Here is a 27,557-nt window from a genome sequence, read left to right on the forward strand (position 1 = left end):
TTACACAGTGCCGTTTTATATGTCACAAATATAAGCCAAAAAGGAAAAATAGTGTGAAAAACTAAGTCCACCCTTACTGTTTGCATAGGAATTAAGAGTCTAAGTAGCAGCTAGGAACTGACGATGAGAACAATAAGGTTGAAAACATGAGCTATGACCTGTGAGATGGCAACATGAGCTATAAACCTAAAGAACAAAAACATGAACTATGATCGGTCAGTGGCACTGGAACACAGAGAGATAAATGTCAGTGAGTGGGGTGATTGGTCAGGTAAGTCAGAGTAAGCAAACTTAGAGCGCCTTACAGGTTTTGCAGGACCGAAGCGGTCCGGGTGAGTGTCCAGAAGCTGGGAGTCCAGAGGGAGTGTTTTCCGTGAATCCTTTAATTGTGCCAGGGAGGCAGGCAGGTGAAACAGATTTCCAACAGAGCTTGGGCTGTGACTTTGATTACCAAGAAGACCAGCGTCGGAAGTGATGAGTATTGCCAAACGTTTATTTATCAGTTTTTAAACGGTAACAAAGCCATTTCTAGGCTTTGGGACTCCAGTGAGAGCCATTATCCACAAATGGAGAAAACTTAGAACAATGCCGAACTTCAGAGGAGTGGCAACCCTATCAAATTACTCCAAGCATGTTTGAGTGACTCATCCAGATCACAAAGGAACCCAGAACAACATCTAAAGACCTACAAGCCTCACTTGCCTCAGTTAAGGTTAGAGTTCATGATTCAACAGTAAGAACCAACCTGAGCAAAAGTGGCATCCACTGGGAGAGTTCCAAGGAGAAAACCACTGCTGACCAAAAATAACACAAAGGCTGATCTCACATTTGCCAAAAAACATCTCAATGACACCTTGAAACCTTTGGGAAATTATTACGTGATCAAAGATGAACTTTTTGGAAGGTTTGAGTCCCGTTAGATCTGGCGTGAAACTAACACAGCATTTCATAAAAAGAACTTCGTGCTAACAGTCAAGCATGGTGATGGTTGTGTGATGATCTGGGGATGCTTTGTAATTGATGGAACCACCAGAAAATAAAGAGACTTAAAAGTTCCTCCACAGTGATGTGAAAGACTCATTGCCAGTTATCGCAAATGCTTGGTTGCAGTTTTTGTTGTCAAGGGTGGCACAACCAGCGTTTAGGTTTATTACTTAATTACTTTTTCACACAATTTTTCTCCTTCAGTATTTACAAGGTTATCACAATTAATTTGCTCTGAAACATGTAAGTGTGGCAAATATACAAGTTAATAATTCATCAGGAAGGAGAAAATACTTGACTGTATTTAAAAACTCTCATAGGCTAACCCCAAGACTATTACACATAAAGACCGACTCCAATGTGTATTTAAAGATCCAGGCATTAGTTACATCAAATAAAATAACATGAAACATTAATCTGAAATTGTCCCTGAGTAATTTTTACTTTAATACTTTCATATATTATAATATTGTTATAGTTGCTGCACATTTAATTGAGTAGAAGGAAAAACAGAGTTAAAAAGAAAATAAAAGCAGCTGAAGTGAACTCTCGCACGCTGTTCTGCTTACTGCTGAACATCATGTGGGAGTTCAAACACAGAGAGAGAAATGTCTGAAGGTTTAGAGGGCACAATCTCCTGATACAGATCAATCAAGAAACATAGTGGGAAATAGTGTCCATCCTTCTGTAAGTGCAAGCAGGTGTTGTCCTGCTCAGCCGCCTCTCTTGTGTTGTTCAGCTTGAGTTTGAGTCTTTTGTCCTCAGTTCGTCATCACTGCCACTGAGGATGCCAGTGTCCACAGTTGGGTCAGAAAAGACAGATGACTCAAGAGAGGAGTAAAGGAGCCCATCTACATCATCTTACAACACCAACTATCAGCCACCTGAAAGAGTCTGGAGATCCCCGCCCACTCGAGACTACCATGACCTGGATGACTGAGAACTGGCACCGATATACTCCACCCTGTCCAGTTCCCTCAAATTTCTTTAAGGACACACCCCATGGGGGGTGGAGGGGGGGTGGGGGGCTATGACAGGACACAGTTTAAAGTGGGTTCTTTGCTAAGTGGAGCAAGTTTAGAGTTGTGTTCCTTTTTTAGTCTCGTGGGATTCATGGATCAGGGTGGGTTACCAAAAAATAAATTCCTGTGAAAATGTTCGGGTACAAGCACTGAACTGAAAATGAGTGAAAAAGCAGCCAATGCCCAGAGAAAACCTCTGAAAGAAAGTGTGGCTCCTTGGAAACAAAATATAAAGAAATGGGGGGTGGCTTTGATTTTTGCACACTACTGTATTACTCTACTATTCTTCTAATGTTAGCATGGGATCCTGAAATGTGGAGCCTGGCTTATGTTTAGCATCTTCTGCATACTTCTTTTTATTAAACGTTTTAAAATTGATTTTCTTTTCCACAGACTGTTTTTGTTTTGTTTAGGTTTTTTTGCACAAAGACAGAAGACTCTGTAACAGCTTGGCAGGGTCAGCATGCTAATAATCCTCAACTCTGGAAAAGGTCTATTGATCACACAGTAGCATATAATCAGTAAGGTATGCTCTTGCTGATCCATTCACCTTTGATCTTTTGATTACCTAGCTGGTGAACTTTCTAAACCCTCACACTTTCTGTGCTGTAAGGAGTGAAGATGTGTTTTTAAAAAAGATGAAAAAGGATCCTGGCATGTATACAGCGCTCACAGGTGCTCTGTGGGAACTATGACAGCTGTCTCACTTCCATATACGTGTGTGTTTGTGTGTATGCACTGAGCAGGATTTGCTCAAAGACAACAAATGTCCTTTAAATCCTGGTGTCAATTGTGTGGTGGTGTATTTGTTGTGTGTTTACCATTGGAAATTCACAGTGAAGTCCAGCCGACTGCCTGAGACCATTAGGAAAACGAGAAAAAGATAAGAGAGAGACAGCGCAGGGATTAAATTTAGCAGCTGTTGGTTTTGATCTGGCGCTCTAGAGCACGGCTGGGAATTTGAAATTAAAGTTAAAGTTCAAGCAGCAACAACTGATTATGCTGCTCACCGGATACTTAGATTTCATTGGTTCTTTAGGTGCCACTAGGTGTGAATGTGCGAGTGAATGTGAGTGCGAATGGTTGTCTGTCTCTGTGTGTTAGCCCTGCGACAGACTGGCGACCTGTCCAGGGTGTACCCCGCCTCTCGCCCCATGACAGCTGGGATAGGCTCCAGTGCCCCCGGCGACCCTGAAAAGGATAAGCGGGAGCGAATGGATGGATGGTTCTTTAGGTAAGTTTTAATTCAGTTTGTTAGATACCCTTATTCAACTGCTCACTAACAAAAATATCCAATCAGGAAAGGAACACTTTCAACAGCCAATGTATGCAGAAGAGCATATATGAATGCATGAATGAATGAAGTTGTACCTAATAAAGTGTCTGTCTGGCTTTGGATGGATCTGATGGGAAGAATGAAAGGGAAGCAAAACTGTAAAATATGGGACAAAAACAAAATAATGAGCTGAAATATGCCAAATAAACCTAAGAACGAACGACATCGATATCAGCAACATTTTTCACATTACCCACAGTTATTCGATCGATAAAAACTTAAAAATGGCTTCATAATTAAGATGGAAACAAATCAACACTGTGAGTCTGGAAAACCTGTTAAAAAATGGGTATTTGAATCGACTAACAACAGCTGCATCGAGGCGTTTTGTATTGCAGAGTGAAGAAGCACCAATACATGTTACTCTGAACCTGAACATCTCCTGTGATCAAGGACAAACACAACCCACTGGAGACAAAAGATAAAAGTTAATGACATGCAGTACTGGCGTGTAAATGCATGGGGAGAAAAGAAGAGGCGTGGATAAATAAATGTTTAGTGCATCATGGGAAATCTTCAGGATGTGTCACCAACATCACATAACCGATGTTTCCTAAACTGAAGTGAAAAGCCGATCAGAATGAATCATTCAAATACACTCACACAAATTAAGAGTTCGCTCTAACTTTAGCCTTCATTAGCCTCTTTGCCTCATTATAACACAGGTTAAAACACAATCGTTCACATTACAGTAGAACAGGTACTGTTGCTGCGATGCTGGGATGCTTCTCCTGCCCTCCACTCACAGCCTTTCTTGTCTTGTTTGTTTTTCTTGGCTCAGCAGCAGGTCTGCTGTATGACGGATGCTGACGAGCAGCAGGCAGACATCCATCTGGGAGGAAACAGCACTGCATCCTCTGCTGGGCTCTATCGCCCACTTAAAGATCAATCAGTACTGAAGGCAGCTAAGGTTAGCACCAGCAAAGCATCCCCGAGGCTTCAGAGAAGCGTGTCTCTGTGAAAGCGATGTGTATGCTGCACTGTTACTGCTTATAAATAGCCTTTTAGGAAATGCGCACATTAACGTTAACAAAGCCACTAAATTGAATTTCTCACTCACGATATAGTGTGAGACAGGGGATCGTTTTATAGTGTAAAATTCATGTTTGTGGGAGCCTGGTGTTGTCTTCGAAATAGCTGTCAGAATGCATTACACTTTACAGTTTTAGATTCATGCACAACCTTTTTTTTTTTTTTTGTAGCATCAGTAGTGGGATCCGGGTGCAGTATGAAACCTGAAACCTTGAGGTTTACATTACACCCACAACACTTTCATATGCAGGAAGCATCCTGTGTAGATTCAGCCGGCACTTAATTAAGTGTGCGCCGATAACACTGGGTTGGATCACCTTTTGATTTTGATTCATATTGACATGATGGCATCACACAGTTGCTGGAGATTTGTCGGCTGCACATTGTTGCAAAGTGTGCAGAGAAAATATCACCCAAACCAACTACGAGCATGTGCTGGATCTGACTGAGAAAACAGGGACACTGCAGACTCATAAAGTAGATAGTTGTCATTCTCACAGACAAAATACATGAATCTGACTGAGAAACAGAGGAACACCAGACGCCATGAGGCAGGGAGCCATGTGCTTTAGGGCTGCCGTAAAGCACATCATTTATTGTGCTTTTGTGACTCTAAGGGCTGTAATTTAGAAAATGGCCATAATGTGTATTCAGTAAGACCTAAAATTAGTGACTGAGATGTCACTGTTTACTGATGTCATAGATCAAGGGTGCCTAAAGGTAGCTTTTCCATAAACTATGTGATTGAACTTCTTTGTACAATCAAATGGGTCACCCCCAGAAAGGTTCAGGGAATTTCTCCAATGAGTGGGTGTACTGCGATCATAAAGGGATGGGTATGTTTAGCAGTAATATTCAAGTAGTTGCTTCGTAAGTTTTTGGGGTTTTTTTGTATTTCCTGCTTTTTAAAAAAGCAAAAATGCACCTTACGTAACACAGCAGCCAGACAAACACATGACATTTTCATCATAAGGCAACTCTTCTCCACAGGTGGAGCTGGAACAGTCTCTCTGAGCAGATGGTGACCATATTTCCATCTAAGTGCACTTGGCATCGTGCTGTCACTGTAATCTGTCACACACACCCATGAGCGCACGGACATCCATGAAAGGAGCACGCAAGCACACATTTGCAAATAGGGGATATAAAATAAAGGAGTACGTGCAGCAGCAAAATATCCGCTGAGACTTCTCTCACGGCTTCCTCCACCCACACAACTTATGTCATGATAATGCACTTATCACTGTGTGTGCTGCAGTGAACAGGAATCAGGATTCAAGGATTCGGTGAGGTAAACCTGCTTCACGGGCTGAAAAGCTCTTGTTAGCCATGTTTGAAAGCAGACTGGAGCATTTCAAGTTTCCTGATAGATGATTTTCATTTCCAAATACTGAATCAGGAAGTAAAAAGTCTGCCATTACAATAAAAATGCAGTTTCATACGTAATAAAACTACAGCTACAGCACAAAATGTGACACTCGTGTGGCCTCGGTTCAGCAGATGGCTGTTAAATGACGCACATTTACACAAAATTACAAAGTGCGTTATAATGTCCAATTAACCACACTGAGTTCTCAACAGGAAGTTTAATATTTTCACAGGAAAAACTAATCAACTAATCATATCAGTCGTATGGGAACAATCCATCACCATGTACTACAGGGCTAAGGGCTTCTTCTGAGCTGTTTAACAATCCTCTGAAACTGAAAACTTTCTTAATTAAACTTCAGCGAGGTCTGGATAGTAAGATGAAATCCAGCCTGGGTCACATACTGCGTGTACTGATGCTCTGTTCACAAATTCTTTATAGATACAGCTAATGATGTGCTTAACCTTTAAAGGCGAAGCAGTGCATATTGTATTTCAGTGGATTAGCTGGTGAGTTATACGAAGCGCTGAGGACTCACCTCCATCTGGGCTGAGAGCGCTGCCGTTGGATCTGTCAGTGCTGATCTCTACTCTAATAACTCACTATTAAGCATCTGCTGCCGATCAGGAGGTCCAGAGCAAATTGAGTCAAGCAGCCTCATCTGTGAGTCCTCTTGGCTTGCTTTACTCTCACCCCCCTCACTTTGGCTCTGTAAATACAGGGTGATCTATCCACGCGTGCAGTGAGGGAAGGCAAAAACAAAGAAAAAAGCACCTACCTGAAGCATAGCCTGACTTTGTTTATTTCAGTTGTATAGATTAGATTAATGAGAATATTTCTTCAGTCATTTTTAAATACACGTTACTTTTTCCATAACAGGTTTCCAACCTTTCTTTCTTTCCATTTTTTATACATAAGCTGATGTGAAAAAAGAATACACCCTTTCTGCTTCCAAGCCAGGTGTTCATCATGATCATCAGATTGATGATCAGCAAAATGGGAGCACCTCTATAAAAGCAGAAGTTTGGGCAGTTTGCTGGTCTTGAGCATTCAGGTGTGTTTTAACACGATGCCAAGGAGGAAATATAAGCTCATCTGGTGAAAAGAAAATGCCACATACCGACTGTTCGGCGTGGTGGAAGATGGGAGACGATTAGGATTTGTTTTGGGCACTTTGCAGTCACTGAGTCTACCAGGAAGTCCTTTGTGCACCAAAGTATTCTAGAGTCTTCAGTTGTCTAAAGTTTACCTAAAATTTGGTAACACAAAAGGTTAATGATCCCAAGCAAAGCAGCAAATCTCCAACAGAAGGGGTGAAAAAGAAAATAATTAAGGTGTTGCAAAGACCCAGAGAAAGTCCAACTTGACTGAAATGCCGTGCTGTGACATTAAGAGATCTGTGCAAAAATCAATGCCGACAAACTTCAGTGAACTGAGGCAACATTTAAAGATGAGTGGGCCAAAAATCCTCCACGATGATGTGGGACACTGATAAAGTCAGGCAGAAAATGATTCAAGCTGTTGCTGCTAAAGGTGGACCTACAAGCTAATAAATCACAGCGTGTGCTTAGTTTATTCACATTTGGAGACTCCACAGTGAAAGCATTCAATTTAACATGACATGATATGAAACGATTCAATAAAACGAAAGAAATTAAGAAAATTGAGTTCAGAAACTGAGCTATAAACTGAATTAGCAAAATCGTTAGCATAATCAGAATGCTAACATCCTAAAATGATCAAAATCATAACTAAACATCGGTATTTAAGCTGATGTTAGCTCAGCTGTGATCGAGAACAACCTCACAGACCTGCTAACGTGACTGCAAACGCTCAAGTTTTATTTATTGTTTATGCATCTGTAATTAGCTTAGATTCATTCCAGGTCCCTCCTGAAAGGATCTTGAAGCCAGGTAGGAAACCACTGCAGTAGCAGACAGCACTCATAGATTTCTGCTGTTGGTTCTTGACATAAATTTAATATTTCCAAAAAAAGCATCAGCTGCTGGTTCTTTCAGCCACTGAAAGAGTTAAATGGTTTCCATCATTACGATCACTGTATTAGAGAAGCTTTGCAAGTGAAACAAGTGGGGAAAGGCACGCAGACTTCATTAATAAATGAATCTTATGGCAGATGACGGCAGTTAGTCTATGCTGGTATTTAACTGGATTCCAGTGCTGTGTTTCATCAGTGAACTGTCCCATCAGACAAGCGGAAAAATCCAGGCTAATTAAAATTTTGTTAAATATCTGTTTATTTTCCTTCCTTTGAATTCGGTTTCAATGTCATTATCCAAACTGCGGCCCTTTTCTTACTTTATAGGAGTCAACACGGCCCTCTGGGGAAAAAACAAACATGCTGCCCACCACTGATTTTCGTGATACTTGAGATCAAATTTCCAGAAAATATTTTTATTTTTTGTTTTTCTACAAACATCCCTAAGCTGTCATCAGAAAGCAGAGCAAAGTGGCCTGATGTGATGCACTGAGCTGAATTGCTGTGACCTTCTGAAATCCTAAATGGAAAGACCACTCGAGCTGAACTGGGCGCTGCAGGTCACAGAGAAGCTAATGGGGAGTGCAGTCCTGGGAGGAGCAGTGCTTTTTCATCTTCAGCTGTGCACTGACAAGGAGAAAGTGAGAAATGAATGAAGGAGACTCTTCCTGCTGAATGAATGAGAAACATGAATAGAAAGGCCTGCTTTAATGGGCCTGGGTTGTGTGCTTATTTGTAGATTTTTGTGAATAGTCCTGAGATTGATTTTGCCAAGTAAGTGCCATTATTAGTGAATGAAAAGGAAATTCTATTTAGGAAAACCAATGAATGTCAATGCTGCTCGTGTTTTCCCATCAGCTCTAATCTTTTGTAGCAGGTGCTGGATATTCATTTAAAAAGATATATCTAAATCAAAGGCAGAAATCTATCTGCTACTTGTGTATATACACTCAAGGGCCACTTTATTAGCTACTTATTGCTAGTACTGGGTTGCTACTGATTTAATTCTTCATGGCATAGATTCAACAAGCTGCTGGACTGTTCCTCTATGGAGATTTTGCGCCATATTTACATGATAGCATCACACAGTTGATGCAGATTTGTCAGCTGGACATCCATGATATGACTCTCCCGTTCCATCAAGTCCCAAAGGTGCTCTAATGGATCTGTGTACAGTGAGATTGACATCTTCAACACATCAGTTGTAGAGGATTAGAGCTTGTGACATGGTGTGGTATCCTCTCAGAAGCACCCTTTAGAGCAGGTGTGTCAAACTCCAGACCTCCAGGCCTGATGTCCTGAAACTTTTAAATGTGTCCCCGCTGCAACACACATGAATAAAATTAGTAGGTCATTAGCAAGACACTATAGGACTTGACTGCACCCCAAGGTGGCAACCCCTAATCCTACTCAAGTAAATGTAAATAAATGTAAGCATTTGGAAAAATTGACTTTTATTGCACCATGTTCATGCCCTCATGAGCTGCAGCAACATAAATCAAATGGCTGAATTGCCAGTTGCCTGTTTCAGGACACCGGCCCTTGAGGACTGGAGTTGGATGGGTCATAAAGAGTTGGACCTGGTCAGTAATGATACTTAGGTAGACTGTGGTGCACAAAGTGTGCAGAGAAAATATTCCCACACTAGCAGACCAGGATGGATGCATGCTTTTTGCTGTTTATGCCAACGACTCTGCCAGAAATCCTAGACTTATCAGACCAAACATTTCCATTCTTGCTGAGCCTCTGCCAGTTATATCCCGTTTCCTCTTCTTAGATCACAGCAGTAGCACTTAGTTTGGTCTTCTGCTGCATTAAGGTTCAATGTATTGTAACTATTGCCTTTCATCTCAAACCAGTCTGGCCATTCTCCCAGAACCTCCGGCATTTCAATCCAGAGGACCGTTGCTCACTAGAAATTTTTTCTTTGCCTGAGTAGTCTCTGTAAACCCTGAGGTGGCTGTGTGGGGAAAATATCAGTAGATCAGCAGATCCCGAAACACGTCCAACACGTCTGGCACCAACAGCCATGCCACATTCAGAGTCACTTTATGTCAAGTTGAACTTCAGCAGGTCATCTTGACCAGGTATACATGCCTGTGTGTACTCGAGTTGCTGTGATGCGATTGGCCGATTAAATAGTTGTGCTTGAAGACATTAAGGTCATGTTGCAATCAAACAATGCAGGGAGTAATGTTATGATCCATTATTTTTCTAATTTAATCCAGTCGGGCAGTCTGCAAAGGTCAATATGTGACACAGTTTGAGTGAAATTTATCCCACTGCTTTGATCTGGGTGCGAGTACTTTGAGGGGGACTAATAAATTAGAAGGAGTAAAAGTGACTAAGCTCAGATAATTATAAAAATAGATTTCCAGGTCACTGAGGGGGGAGCAGAAAAAGTGAGACACGATCTTCACAGGTCCAGAGGAAATGTGCGCCTCTTGTTTATGACACTGCGGTGCTGGAGGTCTGGCTCGGCGTGAGAGCGAGAAACCATTGAGTATTTAACAAAATGCACTCAGAAAGCACTTCACTGATGCATCATGGGTAGCTGCTCTCAAATCACAGCAGGTTTGTGTCTGAGAACAAGCTCTTTTTCGATTTAATGAAGTAGGAAGAGGCGAAGTACATTTGGGCCACATCCTACAAAAACATAATGAGATTAAGCTCTGCTCCGCTTCGCCCGTCATCCTCCTCTCGATTAGAGTCACCCATTTTAAATAAGCACAACACAGAGACCGTGTCAGAGTCACACACACCCACTTTTCTCTTTTTATTCAGTGATAAATAATTTCCTATGATCATAGGCTTTACGTGTAGACATCCGATCAAGGCAAGAGACAAATTAGAGGGCACACATGTTGCCACCATTAGAAAATAATAGCTGAAACAAAAAAAAAACCCAACAAAAAAAAACAAACAAACCAAAAAACAATGAGGTAAGAAGTTCTCTTTTTTATACATTTGTGGTGCTTCTATGTCTGTTACCTATACTGTTGAATGCACAGTGCTTTCTAATACAGAAATCCTGCCTCTTGTGTCTGTACATTATTTAAAAAAAAAAGAAAAAAGAAAAAAGAAGTAGGTCATGGCACAATACTGAACCAACCAAGACAGGGCACTGCAAAGTGTACAGAATAGCCGTATACATCATCAGACTGAGAGTAAGAAAAGTTGAGCAGGAAACAGAAAATACAAAACAAAAAGTCTAAGACTTGGCGAGTGAGCGACTGCGATCGGTTCAACACACACACACTTTCCAGGACAAGTCCTAGGGTCAGCAGCTTGCATGCTCCCTACGTTTACAGTATGGTATGAATGTGTGAAAGAGCTGCAATGACTGAAGGAGAATGAACCAGCAGCTATTTCGATAATAAATCAGAAATGCTAATCTTCTGCTGGTTCCAGCTTCAGCAGTGACACCTCTTTTCCCACCAGCACAGCACTGATGCTGGGCCAGCTCTGCCGTGGTGTATTTTTGAAGAACTGGCTCACATTTTGACAGGTTTGATGGGGTAATTTCCGTGGGAAGAAGATAAAAATCACATTGGACAAATCGGTGGGCTGCATTTGCCAATCACTGCTGAATTTCTTGCAGTAGCTCCAAACGCACCCAGTGAGAACAGTAGTTCCAACGATCCTGTGCCGACACCCCAGTGCTGGTGGAAAACGAATCATTTCTGCCTCTTGTGACTTTTTATTTTATTTTATTTGTTTAGTTAAGGAAAGGCTCTGTGAAGGCCAATGGAAGATAGGATGGATACATTGTATCTGTTTGAATTTGGTGCCGTGTTTAATCCAGAAGTGTGTGAGCTACGAGGTTGTGTCGATGGACAGAAGTCAGACTTATCAGTTCAATCTCAACATTCACTGATTTTTATTTTTTATTTTTTAACTTTCGAGAGACTCGCACGTCCCAAGGATGTTATCCATAACAAATCAATCTTGATAAGTCCACTTCTAAATCCTAACTAAGAGCCTTCTAGTAAATTCAAAACTTGCCCGAGGATCATTGTAACTTTACACTGGTGCTACCACTGCCCAGCTGGGCTGAAGACACAATTGTGTTGGTTTTTACTTCCTTTAAAGATATATCAGTATAAAAGTTCAGAAATTCACAGATTATTACCTTTACTCTTATACCAGTGCTGATGAGGAGGATGTGTCTGAGTGGCAACTACTGTAGTCGCACCCTCACTGTTAGTATAAATGGTACAGAGCACTGCAATATTGTCCCATTTACATGGTTCAAACCTCCTAATTGATTATATTTGTTAAAGGAGCACTCTTTTTGTTGTAATTTATGCAGTTTCTATTTGTAGGAACAGACCAGAAACAACCTCAGACATCACCCTGATGAAGGCAAGACAGCTAAGAACTTGTGGTGAGCAAAGAGTGGTGCAAATTAATCTGGACACTGATAAAGTAATTACTACAATAAAACCATGTTAGCTTGCACACAGTGCAGACTGCGTGCAGGGCTTTCCCCCTCACAGAGGACTTTTTGGGCTCCTTTAAAAGACCTTATGCCAGAATCACCAAATTATTTTTGTTAATTAAAGGTTTAATTTTAATGTGAAGTGTTCAAACCTACAGGAAAATAACTCACTGAAGGTTCACTGCAGGCCAGGAAAAACCCTGCAAGGGTAAATATATTTTTGTATTTGTGTGCGTTTATGTATGTGTGTGTTGCATTCACAGACATCACGAGCAGCAAACCGAGGCACAGCCCCCTATGCATGGACCTGACCTGCAGTCCCTTCACTGATGCAGAAAGAAAGAAAGAAAGAACAAACTGCTCCTGGCTCACTTACTTCCTGTCCAACATTAAAGGAGAATACCACTGATTTTTTTAGCATTCGCATGTTATTTTCACACCACTTGTAACTTCCAGCTTCCACTCAGGGAAGCTCCCAACCTGCAGAAAAATGCAAAACTGCAGTGATCCCTACAAAATACTTTGAAAAGGCCACTAGGCATGTGGCTGTGCTTAACGCAATTAAGTGTATTACTATAAATACGAGGTGCGTTTATGATGATTCTCTAAATTCACAGTCTTCTAGTTACTGGCTGTGGGAGTGTATCAGCATGATGGCGTTAGCTGATGGCTTAGCAGAGCTGTCTACACTCGCTAATACTTTGCTGCTATTAATAACACTATGCAAGGTCTTACAGTAAGTGGCATTCTCCTTAATGGTGCTTGACCTTGTATTCTGCTGCCCAGGGAGGTCAGCCTCCCCTTTGGGGCTACCTGTTCCTGAGCAGTAGCCGGCTGGAGACAAAAGAGGAAGCACACCTGCATCTTCCTCTCATCCACAGCAGCCCGTGTGTGGCCCCCTGACAGCTGTGACCTCAGCTGCTCACCTCTCCCACACACCTGGGGCTGTGCAAATGTGACAGGAGAGAATAAACCCCACTCTAGAGCCAAGCTTTTGCAATCTCCCACCTCCCCCGAAGGGTTTCCTTCAAGGGTTCAGCTCAGTGAACCTCAGTAACACTCAAACAACTTCAGTGGACAAAGGTGGTGGGGGAGGAAGAAGAAGAAGTAGAAAAAAAGAACACAAATTGTACAACAACAGAAAAAACACAAAACTAAAAATAGCTAAGAGAAGCCAAAAACAGCAACAGGAGCGGTCGTGACGGCGCAGATGATGCTGAGAGCGGCGAGGTGGGGCGGGTGGCTGGAAATCATGTCGAGGAGTGACTTTAGTGGTCCTCAAGAAATGTGCGCCAGCGTTGTGGTCGCGGTTGCCATGACAGCAGCACATTGAGCACCCTTTCCAACAGAACAACAACAGAGAGACACCATTTTTCTTTTTTTTTCTTCTTTTTTTTTCTTCTTTTAAATCAACAGTGGCAGGGTGCTGCAGCAGCCTCGGCTGCCCTCGCACTCCCCCAACCTTTTGCGTCCATGTCCCCTTTAAGTGTTTTGTTCATTTATTCGTCTTTTTAGTCGCTGGGTACTCCACGGTGCTGCGGTCCCTCGACACATAAGCAGAAACTTCCCCCGTTTCAGGCTTCTGGCCAGAGTTAGTCGTTTTTGATTTTCAGTCATTTTTGCATGTGTGTTTGTTTGTTTTTTAAATCCCATGACATTTTCAGAGCCTCTCGTGTCAGTCCAGAGGCGACAGCGTTGGAATCCTCAGCCCGGGAGGCAAACTTTGCCTGCAAACAGCAGTCCCACTATGGTGAAGAAGATGGAGAGGACGAACAGCACGTATGAGGAGCCGACCACCGTGTTGTTGGGAAGCTTGTACGGCTGGCCTCCCACCTCGTTGATATAGAAGCCTATTGGGAAGATGAGCGCCGCCATGCAGAACAGGATCACTGGAAGCAAGGGAGGGAGAGAGGAAAAATATTAGTTCCTTAAAAGATGACTCGAATTAATCTGTAGCTTTTCCTCAATGCACTGAAATCTTGTGTGTAAAATAAGCTCTGGGGACAGACTGAACTGATAAATGACACTAAAGGAGTGTCAGCTCTTATTCTAGTCTTTGTTCTCCACAGTGGATTCAGAAAATTAAGCCTAACCTCATCAGCTTGAGCAGAAAGCATAGCCTCAAACTGACTTCAATTTTCGGGAGTTCATTAGTGAGATACAACACCGCCTTTCAAATGGTGTAATTGTCCCTTCAGAAGCAAACAGACCCATGGCATGCAGATAATTCTGCCTTGCATTTTCACAAAGATGAGAGGCAGAGGCACTCAATTATGTAATGTTAATGTGCGTCATAGATTATACATTAGTCTGACAAGCATACACTAGCCTGAGTCCAAGCTCGCCCAAACCAAATTTAGTCTCCTGTAGAAATGAGACATTTCTATTTTTAGTTAAATCTTCCTCCGAAGAGGAAACAAAAAGGGCAGCTGCGCAGACATCGCTGAAAATACCCCGAAAACTTCAACATTCAGTTGATGAACAGCAGCTGACTGCAGAAAATCAGAGAAATGAAACACTCACAGAGAGACGTGTTCATGAAAGCAGCAGCTGGAACTTTCTAAAGACAGAAGATTGAAGCAGGCACTGAAAACACTTAAAAGCACATCATATATGACTACAAGGTAAACGCAGCGCTACAATCATTAGAGTGAAACTTAACCAAGAAAGTGAAAAAGCCATAACTTATAACTTTTTGGTCACATTTTAATACACTGCTCAAAAAAAATTTAAGGAGACACCTGATCCTCAGCAAACCTCAGAGATGTCCGTCTGTCCAGTGAGGAGGCAGAAACCCTGATTCAGTGCTTACTGATATAAAAAGTATAAGTTCAGGTGACAAAAGGATTTTTTTCCTTCAGCTTCAATAAACCTGTGAGGTCATGAGATTACTGAAGAGCGTTTGGGGGACTGACAGTACGGAAAGGCTGGAAACCACTAATGTGCTGTGCATTTATACAGAGTAGCCGCACGCACGCACGCACGCACGCACACAGTAGAGGTTTGTTGTTCACAGATGTGCAGCTCAGCATCAAAATCTTGATAAAATACTGATTAACTTTGTTTGGACTTTGAGTGATGTTCTTAATAAATGTGCAACATTTTCTAAGGAACCATGTCAACGTCCTCGTCCAAACCTTTGTCTCAAAAATCCCAGAAATCGTCCTCTTTGCCAGTTATGCTTGCATTCTGCCATCGTTTATATTTAAATAATATTTCTTACAGCACCTGAAGGCAGCATTTTTCCACAGTTAAATGTTTTAGCAAATCTCTAAAAGAAAGCCAGCCAGCAGTAATGGGCTTGATTTAAGCTTTCAAGTTTGTAAAGTTTGTGTGTGAATTATTTGTTGGTAAATCATTAACTTCTTCCCTCGAGCTCAAAATGAATTGACACCATTTCCCAGACTAGCAGAATGTAGCATTAGTTTCAGTAAATGCTCCTCCAAGAACCATAAACAAGCTCTTTATGCCACCTCAGGCTGATTAACACAGTACATTTCCCTACAAGCTTAAAAAGGTGCAGATCAGTAATCACATTTTAAGCTTTCTAAACAAGCACATTGCAGCTCCGTTTATACGCTGCAAGTCAAGTCAAATCCAGAAAAGGGATTTACCAAATTTACAAATGTTAGAAGCCGTGGTGGAAATGACACGTTTGCAGATGTTGTAGTTTTCTGAGACTGCCACTAGATGTTACATGAGAGGTGTGATTTACTAATTGAACCTTTAGTTAGGCACAAAAAACGTGTTCATCAAAGTAGAAAAGATAGTCTTAAGATTTTAAGTTAGAAAAACAAAAGCAATGCTGAAGGAAATGCCGTCGACGACACAAACCAGAACAGAACAAATACACAAAGTTCTCTGCGAAAGAGAGAAGATTTCCAAGGCTGAGGTATAGGACAGTAAACGCCACTCCATGTGTTCTTTCTTATCAAAGCCCATCAACTACTTTACCCACAATGCAACTCAACCATAATATAGACCCAAAATAAACCCCCCAAAATGTGCGACAGCAAATACATTAATTGGATTTCATACAAATATTGACACTTTCGTCACTGAATAAAAACAGAGATTAAATTTGTTCTGGGGAGACTAGATCCAATCACAAGTGTAGAAAGGCAGGACAAGTTTGGAGGTGATCCAATTAGTTCAGCTGACTCTTTTCCTCCCAGTTGAATGAAAATGCGACAAAATGTCAACATTTAGGAGGAAGAGATGAGTAGATGCATTTCACATTTGATGGCAAAGAAAATAAGATGCTTTCTAAACTGTGTGGAGCAACTTTCCCTGGTAAAACACAACAAAGTTTACACTTTAGATTTTAGTCACCTTCATCAACTTACGATGACATTTAGTTGACAAAAACTAAAAGCATTCAGGAGCTTGTAAAACCACATTTAGCAGCAATAGCTTGAAAAAGAAAAACTTTTCTAAATGACTTTATCGGTATCTCACATCATTGTGGAGAAATTCTGGCCCACTCCTTTTACAACGATGCTTCGGTTCATTGAACTCTACAGGCATTTGTTGATGCACGGCTCTCTTCAGGTCCCTCTGCAGCATAACAATCAGGTTAACGTCTGGACTTTGACTGAGTCACTGCAACACCTTGTTTCTTTTCTTTTTCAGCCATTCGGTTGTATATTTGCTTTGATATTTGGGATCAGTGTGCTGCTGTATGACCTGTGTTGCCCTCTTCTCTTTAGAGAAAAAGGATTTCTTCTGGTAACCCAATTGTGCTGCCATGAATTTTAACATCTAATTGGCCTGTAGAGCGAGATATAGCTCTTGAGGGTTTTTTTCTTTCCCCCCTTTTTTTGGCAGTTTCTCTGAGCAGCTATGAAATGGATGATGATGAAGTAGAGCTGTAGCACTAAGGTTAAAAAATAATAATTACAGAGCCACTTGAAGCACAGTATGACCTTGGGGTGACACTTGCTGGGACAGGGATTTCTGGGAAGATTGTTGACCGTCTTGAATATTTTTCACTTGTGAATCATCTCTCGATGCACAACGATAAACTTCAAATTGTTTCAAAACGGCCTCATAACTCCTCCCAGCATCAGCAGCAATGACGGCTTTCTGTTGGCACCTCAATGCTACAGATCTGCAAACAGCCAAAGCTCTCACTTGCTAATGATCAGTTAATCAACTGCATTTATTTCTTGTTAAATGGCGAGAGTGTAATATTACATATACTGTATTTCATCTAAGACCTGCTAAGGACCAGATAATTTTCCTTTTTTTATTATTAAACGGCTACATATCGGAGAACTCTGTGAATTTAATGTCTCAGTGTGTCTTCAGAGTACATGATGTAGAGGTCAGGCCCCTACAGGAGCTCAGCTACCATGGGACATGTTTTTTCTTCCTGTGTTAACCTGGTTTCCTTCTGCAAATCCAATTCCGCTGATTGGTGAGCTCTGACAATCACCATCAAGCCCTGCGGGATCAATTAGCTCGGCGCGTTGACCGCATGCTGGGAATCGCTGCTTTTGCAACAGGCACCATTCTCAATAAACAGTGTGATGTTCTGCTCAACACACAGTGGTCAAGTCAGCGGCTGCAGAGCAAGCACAGCAGAGATCAGGGATGAAGCCATCGTGTGGTTTTATTCAACTATCCAGGAAGTAGGTGAAAAATGGAATAACAAAGCTGTTGCCAATAGCAAAGGTTCCCTTTTCTCTTCCTTCCTTTGAAAGTGTTGTAACTGAAGCTCGAGGTCCAGTTGAGACAACTTATGTAACTCACAGTGACGTTAAGCAGCAAAGCAAACTGTGGTTTTTGAATCCAAATCAATGGCTGTGCAGAATTTGTGGAATAGCTTCAAGTAATTAAAAATAACTGATCTATCAAAGAGCTTTTCACCATTTTTGTGCATTTTTTTTTCTTTAGATCAACACTTCTTTCTGCACTGCCTGAAGCAGCAACACCGCAAACGGAAACTGCATTAGATATCCTTTCCTACATCAGTTCAGAGTGACTTCCTTGTTGTTTAGAAAAAGTTGTGTGTCCGTACTCTAGAAGCCCTGTTGACTTATTGAGGTTATGTCATAGTGACATGTTGTGAAAGCATAAAGAGCCAGACAGACAGATTAGACAGACATTATAGGAGAGAAATGCAATGCTCAAAGCACCCTGAATAGAAATCAATGCCAGACGGCGAAGATGGCGGTTTACCCCGAAGAGCCAATAAGAAATCCGAACTGTGAAATATATGAGCCGGTCCTGCTCTTGCACTGATGTGTGAATACAAGTTCAAAACAGCATTAATTGTGTGGTGACAGGCGTATCAACTCATTACTGTCACAAAGATGCAGATAAGCGGTGGCAGTTTGGCTCACCTGAAAAAGCGGGTGACCATGTGTCACGGAGGTACGATGCAGCGGTTTGGGTTCGATTCTGACCCAGGGATCTGATGTGTGTCTTCCCCAAAGCTCTAGCCGCACTTTCCTATTTAAAAAAAGCTTCACTGTCCAAATAAATAAATAAAAAGGGAAAAATGTCCCAAAACATCATGTTGTAAATACAAATTATAATACGTGCAGTTTCATCCTTGTGAGCTTTAAAAATGAAAGTTTAGAAGGGTTTAAAATAACTGCCTGGAGGCAACACCAAGATAGCTGCCCAGCAACGCTTGCTTTTAATGACTGGGTTACAAGTAGCGTTGTCACAGAACGAGAATTTCATACTTTATACCAATACCCAGAAAAATATTCAATGTCATTTTCTATACCACGGGGTACAGAAGTATAGAAGATTTAGTTTTAAAGTAACTAATTAAAATGATTTACATAATTTCATTTCAGATGGTGGAGGTAAAGTATATTTTAGAACTTACTAATAAACAAATACGTACCTAACGCATCTAAATCATTAAATTATTGCACAAAACGTATTACGGTAAAGTTGTTCTCCACACTCTGGACTCTCTCCTCAGTTCATCTACGGCTTCGGCGCAGATCTGCACAGTCCTGGCCGCTTCCCCATGTGTCTGTGACACCAACAAGACTACACCACCAGGACTCTTCCATCCATGAGCTGCAGTCCACTAGCCGAATGCTTATAACATTTGGCTAATGTGGCTATCAGGTAACTGCGAATAGTTAAATGGCTAATGTTAGCATGAGCTTTACTGGCCTCTTTAAATTCCTCCTGAAGTATTGTTCAGTGTTAATGACATCAACTACTTCAGCTGTTAGCAAAGGAAGGAGCTGTGTGCTTTGCGTCAAGTGGAGGAGGCACGACAGCAAAGATAGTATCGATATTGTTGCAAATGAGTTTCTTAATGTTAATTTTAGTATCTGAGTCTCAATTTTTTTGGGACAAACCGACTAACAAATTTTAATGTTTCGCTATACAGTTTCCCGAAAAAGAAAAATCTGAGACTTAATTCCTGCAATTCACAGATTAAAGGTTTTACTAGGATGTAGAACATGCATAAAATAACAGACTGACTATAAACTGTTAAAATGAAGCAAAGAGTCTGTTTTTAGATTCTCATGCAATTTAAATTTCAGACAGTTTAAAGTTTTATTCGCTTTATTCTCTTAAGGCAAAGATATAGAAATCCAATAAGTGAGTCGTGCCTATCTGTTTGCCACATTACCCCAAAAATATAATAAAACTAGGAATATTTATGGGTTGGCAACCAAGCTGTAACTGCGCCTGCATTTAATCTAAACAAGATTAACCGAGTGTGACATTCACGCAGGTATTTTACTAACTAATAAACCGGTTTTACAGTGTTGTGCTCCTATTAGCCGTTTTTCATCACGAATAAAAATTCCTGCGTCATCTGATGAGGTTTTACTCATAAACCTACCGGTTTGCTTTCCTCCCGTCTGTTGGCGAGCACAAAAGATCCCAGCAGAGTAAACTTGCATCACAATTCGAGTTTAGATTCATGCCCGCTCATTACTCCGGACATGTGTTTATTCGTGAGGCGAGCTAAAAGGCAGCCAAAAATACACGACTCAGCGTTATACCTGAAAACTTGAGCAAAGTGCACTTCAGTCAGACGCTTCTCTTAAGCGTTTCAACCAGTGACATATGGAGCCTTCAGAGAAGCAGTCATTCTTTGCACTCCAACAAGAGAGCTGCAGCAATTATCCGATTAATTCTTTAGTTGATTGACAGAAAATATCTAAAAACAACCATCAGCTACTTAATCATTTAAGCACCTTTTCTAAAATAGTAAATGCACAATACTTGAGCTTTCAAAGCACTTTCTTTCCACAAGGCTCATTCACCCATTTACACATACTCACTCACTCATACATAAACCCCTTTCTATGCCTAAATCCTTTTAACTTCACACACACGTTAATGGATGCATCCTAGAAGCTTCCACAAGGATACTTCAACACATAAGACTGAATGAAACAGAGATCGAACCACCACGCTTCCAATTAGCAGAAACCTGCTCAAATGACAAATATGCAGTTTTTCTTTCTTATGGCAACACAGATTTAGAAAAATAATTTAAACATTAATACAAATACTTGTAAAGAGTAACAGTTACCACATTACTCATGCTACAAGTAGTTATTCTGCTCCCTTGTTCAACTTGCTTAAGCATACATTTTCTTTTCTATAGGATGCTGATTTAATTTTCTAAAATACTATTCAGAATATTATTTTAACATATTTATATTATTTCTGTGAATTCACCGGTGCAGCGTTTTCCCTACATCTGGGGAGAAGTGTCACGGTTTTCATGCTGCAGACTGAAGTGTAAATAAATCCAGACGATCTAATATACAGGTCTAATCTGCAGCAGTAACCACTAACAGCAACTATGAGAGCTGCACTTGCTTGTTAGTGTATCACTAAAGAGACTGATGCTGCTCATTAACAGATGACTCTTTGCATCAGAAATGTGACAGATTTAAATAACAAGATACTGCAAAGATAAGTTAGAGGTCATTTAGAAGCAGGCAGCACGAGTTGAGCCAACCAAACAGCAGATAACGAAGATTTCATGCACAGCATATACTCTATATTTCCATAAGTATTCACTCACTCATTAAAATCATTGAATTCAGGTGTTCAAATCAGTTCCATGACCACATGTCTATAAAATCAAGAAGCTAAGCACGCAGACTGCTTCAACAAACATTCCTGAGAGAATGAGTGTCTCCATGATAGGACGCCGCCTGATGGACGAGTCTCACTGCTCGTGTAAACTTTGGTGGAGGGGGGGATTTTGTGTGGTTGTCTTTCCAGGAGTTGGGCTCAGCCCCTTACTTCCAGTGAAAGGAACTCGTAATGTTTCGGCATAACAAGACTTGGTCTCTCAAGTTCATATGTGTGTGAAGACAGATGAGAGAATAATTTTGGCAATATAGTGCATCATCTTTTGGGCTCTAAAAGGATAATTTAGTAGCTCTTTCTGTGAAATGTTTCAGTTGAACTGTTGTATAGGGAGTATAAGCACATGCTAGTTTTTCAGATAGGACTGCCTGAATAAATCAAACCTGAATTTTGATTCCATTAAGCTTGTTTGGTGGTTCTTCCTTCAGCAATCAGATTCTAATAACTTCTTGTGCTCTGCAGTTTTACCCCTGGAAACATGTGTCCACATCAGAAATGCTTCAGTGCTCCACCAGCAGGCATACCACCAGTGTGAGCACTACTGCTTTATGTTGCTGGTAGTCTCTGACTCTCCTGAGTGCTGATGTTTTTGGGTTGTTTTTTTTTTAAAATTCAGGTCTTATTGTGCACCAGCAGTAGTCACAGATTACGTTTTAACCAGTTAGACACAACACAATTCAGCTCTGACATTGCAACTCATAAACCTGAATCACATAAATGTGCAACTACCCAGAGAAGGACCATAAGCAGCAGTTTAACCCCCTTTAAGAATGAACACAAGATTTCCTCTTTTTTTTTCCCCCCCTCAACTCACATATTTGAAACACGACATTGATGCCTTGACTCACTTTTCTCAGGATGGATCACAGATTTTTAATTCAAAATTTGCAGTATCTGGGTGGCTTCTCTTGCAAAACAAACACAATAAAAAAAAAAGGATCAATAGGCTATTTAATAAAGTTGGCATCCATGGAAACCAGTTCAGTGTTAAATCTAGAAGAATGATTCTGTTTAAAGTGGTAAAAAAAAAAGAAGAAGCTGTAAATAGTATCCAAAGAGAGAGAAAAGGCTGCTTTGTTCATTTTCTAACTTCATTAATTAGCGAATGGTTTGCAGTTACTGTTAACGAATCTTCACAATGACATTTTCTATAACTCTGCATCCACTCCACCCCCACAGATGACCTTCATATTTTGGGGGAAAACGCTGCTGGTGTGCACACAGCGATACACAGAGGCGGGCCTGTGCCAGTTACACAAAGCTGTCCATTCAAGTCCCGATGGCCTGGAGCCAGTAACACTACACACTGCCCACCTCCTCTCAACCTTCATCACCTGTTTTGCCCAAAATGAACCAGCCCTGCCTTCTTGCTACCAGCTTCACTTTATTCCTCTCTTTCCATTTGCATCCTTACATGGGCAACAACCTCTCACTTTATGTCTAAAAACAAGATTACTCGCTCAGCTTGCCATCTTTACCATCGCACCAGTTTTTTTCCTCACTTAACCCCCCTCCTCCCCTCCCCTTCTCTCAACCACATGAAATATTTTAGACGTCACAGCAAAAATTCAGCAACATCAAGCACTTTTCTCCCCTTTTCATCCACCTTACCGCTCAAGAGTTACAAGAGAATCCCAGGTAGACCATCAGTCTCTAAAGTGCCAACTAATGGGGGTACTAAAAATAGAAAAAGCGATGCTTTTCTATCACTTCTCCCTCTGTTGCCACAGGCGTAGCTTCATCTCTCAAATAGATCACAAGTCTTTTCCTCCTCCAACCTTTTTCCCCCCTCATTTATTTCCTTGCTGGTAAACGTTTTCATGCTTTAAAGCTGAACTAAAAATATACCTCTTGTCTAATATGCCCAGCAGAAGCTGTACATGGGAAGGGAGGAGGGTGGTGGTGGTGGGGGTGGGGGTAACAACTGCTCACAATTGCCATGGCAACGCTCTTACTTTCCTTTGAGTACAGTCGTTAAACAATGACTCGACTGCTTTCATTTTAGCATGTAACACTGTTTTGTGATTAGTGGACAGGCAGTTTGTGCAGCGGGGGGGGGGGGGGGGGGGGGGGGGGGGGGGGGGTCATCACATGATCAGGAAAAAAACGTAAAAATAAAAAATATGAATCTGCAATCGGCCAGGCAGGCAAAAGAAACTTCAATGTTTATGGAGAGAGAAAAAGAAATACACAGGCTTTCAAACAATTCTTGCAGGGCATTGTGACTTCACATACCACTGCTGCATCTGTACGAGTATGTTCAGGTTTGTCTTTGTCTGACCAATCAAATGCCACCCTCCTACACAGCCTTACGAAACCAGCCCAGCCACAGTCCGTACGCGAGATGGAAGTTCTTATCGAATGGTGGAAGCGTACCTTTACAAAAATCATGTCTGGGGGGAAAAAAAACAAAACAAAAAAAAAAAACAGAGGAGCTGCGATTTCAAGGCAAAGAGGGAGATAAAAAAAAAAAAAAAAAAATTGCCGTGGCACATAAGCCACCCACTCAGGTACCAGACAAACTGCATTACTCAATATCGGCTTCAGGGAGAAAGCATAATCGACAAGAATGCAACAAAATAAAAAATAAAATAATTCTCATAAATGTGCAAATGCAACAAAACACACACACACGCCCACACGCAGGTCCTCGCATCACTCTGAAAAACACAAACCGACTGATATCCTGTGCGTAGCCTCGGATGTTTCTGCTGCCGTGCACATTATCACACATGTAAATGAGGATGTGCAAGACTCGGCTAAAACCAAATTTCCACATCGATTCAACCTAACCTCCTCCCATTTTATTATTCACTGCTCTGCATAGATGCATAAATATACTGACGTGGTGTGGTGAAGGGGAATTTCTAAAGGTCATCTCATCAGTTTCAGGGAAAATGTTCACTTACTGCCAGTGAAGGCGATCCAGCGGGCATATTTGGTGGCTTCTCTGCGCCAGTGTGATGCCACCAACAGTCCACAGGTGACTGTGAGGGAGATGATGCCCATGATGATGAAGAACAGTGTTGTGACCCACTCTGGGGGCAGCCTTGGTGGGATACAAGTCCGGTCTCGTCCGTGGATCGTTTGACATTGCCGGACCAGTCCGACCGTGAGGGCTCCTGCAGAAAGACGACGAGGGTCAGTGAAGCAGACATTTTAAGTCGCCCTACTCACACAAATAAATAAATAAAATCAAACAAAAGTATTTGCCGTTTTCAGATGATCTGCATCAGGACTCTTAACGAATCCAAAAATATATTACAAAGCTATGGGAGGGGGAAAGGTTTCAGCTCCACTGCTAATCACTCGCACAGCAGGGTTGCAGTTAGGAGGGAGACAGAGACACACTGCAGACTTCATTTCCCACTTCCAGCATAAAGAGGATGTAATCTGTAAATAAGCCAACAGGAAATTACAGCTACTGTCATTCACATACAGCAATAAATGATAAATGATGTGGAAACCTGACCTCACAGACCCACTAAGTCCTGATTCAGACTTCTGTGGTGAATCTTCATAGAGGCTATGGTATAAGCTATAGAAGTGGATGATACATCAAACTGGCATTTAGTTACATTGACAGCACAGGGTTTCAGAGAGGTTTGCAGTTAGTAGAGGTGGGTGGATTGACAAATATCGATAGTGCCAATGCTGGTATCTGTATTGGATCGATACTAGTGCAAGAGGATCTGTTTCAAAATACACAAAAAGCTGAAAGGTGTTTTGTTGTATTAACTAATTATTGTGGAAAGCAAAAATTATTTTGATTTAGTAATCATTAAAATATGCTCAGAATTTGCAAATTGATGACAATTCATCTCATTAATCAAGACACTTCTCCCCCTTACATATAGGAGTAGGGATGGGTACCGGTTCTGACATAAACGGTAGTAACCAGACCGAAAAGCAGTGCACATTTCGGTGCTTTTTTTTCCTGAGCTGTGATACACTTCTAGCCAATCATTTTACGTTTCCAAGGATAGTAGGCGGGGCCAGGTACGTACGTTCTTTTAGAGCAGAGCTACAGATTAAAAGTGCCCAAGGCAAAGCGGTCAAAAATCTGGCTGTATTTCACAGCAAAAGATGCAAACTCAGCAGCCTGCAACAAGTGCTTTAAGCTGATACTGTGATACGGTCAAAGGAGGTAACACCTCGAATCCGATGAAACACCTGGCGACGTATAGCATTTTTTAAAGCCGAGAAATGCGCCGTATTTGATAGCTTGCTGCGAGACCTCACACCGAGCACATCTACTGCGGGTGTGGTGCCTGTTATAGACCCGGAGTTAGCAACATCCCCCAAAAACACGAAGAGGAGAGTCCTGGCCCCTAGCCCTGCCAGTGTAGCAGAAATGATGAGGATGATGATGGCAGCAGCAGCCGTTCTTCTCTGCGTGAGTAGCTTAATGTTGTTCGTGTGTAATTTAGTTGAGTAGGCTAACCACGTTATTACATTAATGCATGTAAGGTGAACTAGCAAACATCATCATAGCTACATGCGGCTGTCTTCTTGTTTGATGGCAGATCTCCCTTCACCCTGGCAAAAAGGCTAAAATGACCAAAGAAAAAGTGGAAAACAGTTAAACATGAGAGGTTTTTGGACAAAGTTTGTGTTTTTTCCATTGTTTAAGCACTGCTTCCAGCCAAGAGTGATACCATATATGCCCCATAGCTGCAGAAAAGGCTAACATTGTTATCTTTTTACAAAAAAACAGCTAACATGAGAGGTTTTTGGACAATTTTGTGTTTCCATTTTTAAGCACTGCTTCAGCACGCAACAAGTATGATACCATATATGCCCTATAGCTGCAGAAAAGGCTAACATTGTTATCTTTTTACAAAAAACAGCTGAACATGAGAGGTTTTTGGACTAATTTTGTGTTCTCCATTCTTTAAGCACCGGCACCGTTTCAAAAGTACCGGTTTGGCACCGGTATCGGATAAAATCTAAACGATACCCATCCCTACATAGGAGTATCAGTATTTGTATCTGTATCGGCAATGTTGGCCGTGCTGGTAATGGATCAACACCAAAATTTGTAGTATTGCACAGCACTGGCAGTTAGGGTGTAAATTTAATGCTGAAGCATAGATCTCCAGTAACTGTGCCTCTAGAAGTCCCAGTAAGAAGAAGGACCGAAACCACAGGTAAAAAAGTTGAGAAAAAAGAAAGTAAAGACAGTAACCAGTAAAGAAGTAACAAATACTGTAAGTGCCTCCATCACTGACTGCAGAGGAAAATGTGATGCAGGTAAACTGAGAACACAGTGAACAAGGAACAGGTGAAGGGACGATGAGAGGGGAAAAAAAAACATAAATCCTTAAAATGTCACTAATTCACCCACGAAAATGAAACAAGGACTAACTTCTTCACACTGGTGGGCCCAATTATTTCAGTGGCCAACTTTTTTTTCTTGCATTTTCACACTCAAGCAGAGAGGGTGAAGACTAAATCAATCCAGCCAATTACTGGATGTATCCCACACAGGTTTGTTGCTAATCGCAGACACGCTGTAAGAAACTGGAATAATATCAGACAAATTTTGAGCCGCTTTAAAACACTCAATATCACACAATCGGCAAACAAGCAAAAGATCCCCAGAAATCCCTTTGGGATTGCATTAGAAGGGCATTCAGTGCAAAAATATGAGGAAAAAAAATATCAAACATACAGAGCTACCCAGTGTGTAGAATATGAATAAGTTTATTTAAAGACTAGAAAATATACCTACTCTTTAAATCCACCCTCTGCATCTTTCGTCTTCTACACACAATTAGAGCCCAGAGACTTTAAGTAGTGCACATCTGCTATCAGAAACATGACATTGCCTAATTTTCCACAGTACCTATCCATCTTTGATCAGGCATGGGAGACAAATGGATTAGCTCCTCAGACTGAGTCATTAGCAAACCTCTGCCAGAGTGTGAAGGCCAGTACTCAGAGCGGGATCATGCTCCAGCAGTACAGCCACTTTGGAGACACCATTCAATTAAAAGCACATCCTCAAGGGGATTTTCTACCTGAGTAAGCAGAACAGCGTCACACTGCTCAGGTCTTTGCTGATCACAGGTTCAGGGCAGACGACAGACTGCAGGGCTAAGTAGTGTCTATCTGGAAAGACTTGTGGGGTGGAGGGGGATTCAGGGTGGGGTTTCAACAGAGGATAGTGCACACTGGCATAACGTGATGAGCTGTCATGTAATTTCTTCCATGTGTAAATAACTGAACAGGGATGTGTTTAGAAAGCTGACAGCTCATCAGAAATCAGACAAGCA

General features: G+C 41.4%; 1 protein-coding gene across 1 annotated transcript in view; it reads right to left on the bottom strand.

Moving 5' to 3' along the window:
* Positions 1-10,309: 10,309 nt before the first annotated feature.
* The window catches only part of mosmoa (modulator of smoothened a), a 29,027-nt gene continuing 11,779 nt past the window's right edge, over positions 10,310-27,557 (bottom strand). Inside the window, exons 2-3 of the mRNA XM_005925377.2 lie at positions 24,189-24,401; positions 10,310-14,069 (exon numbers count right to left, since the gene is read on the bottom strand). Of these exons, the coding sequence (XP_005925439.1) occupies positions 13,885-14,069; positions 24,189-24,401 (398 nt within the window). The 3' untranslated portion in view covers positions 10,310-13,884. The remainder of the gene's footprint in view (positions 14,070-24,188; positions 24,402-27,557) is intronic.

Source organism: Haplochromis burtoni, unplaced genomic scaffold, assembly GCF_018398535.1.
Source record: "Haplochromis burtoni strain Fernald_Lab_line unplaced genomic scaffold, NCSU_Asbu1 Contig_81, whole genome shotgun sequence".
Classification (NCBI taxonomy): Eukaryota; Metazoa; Chordata; class Actinopteri; order Cichliformes; family Cichlidae; genus Haplochromis; species Haplochromis burtoni.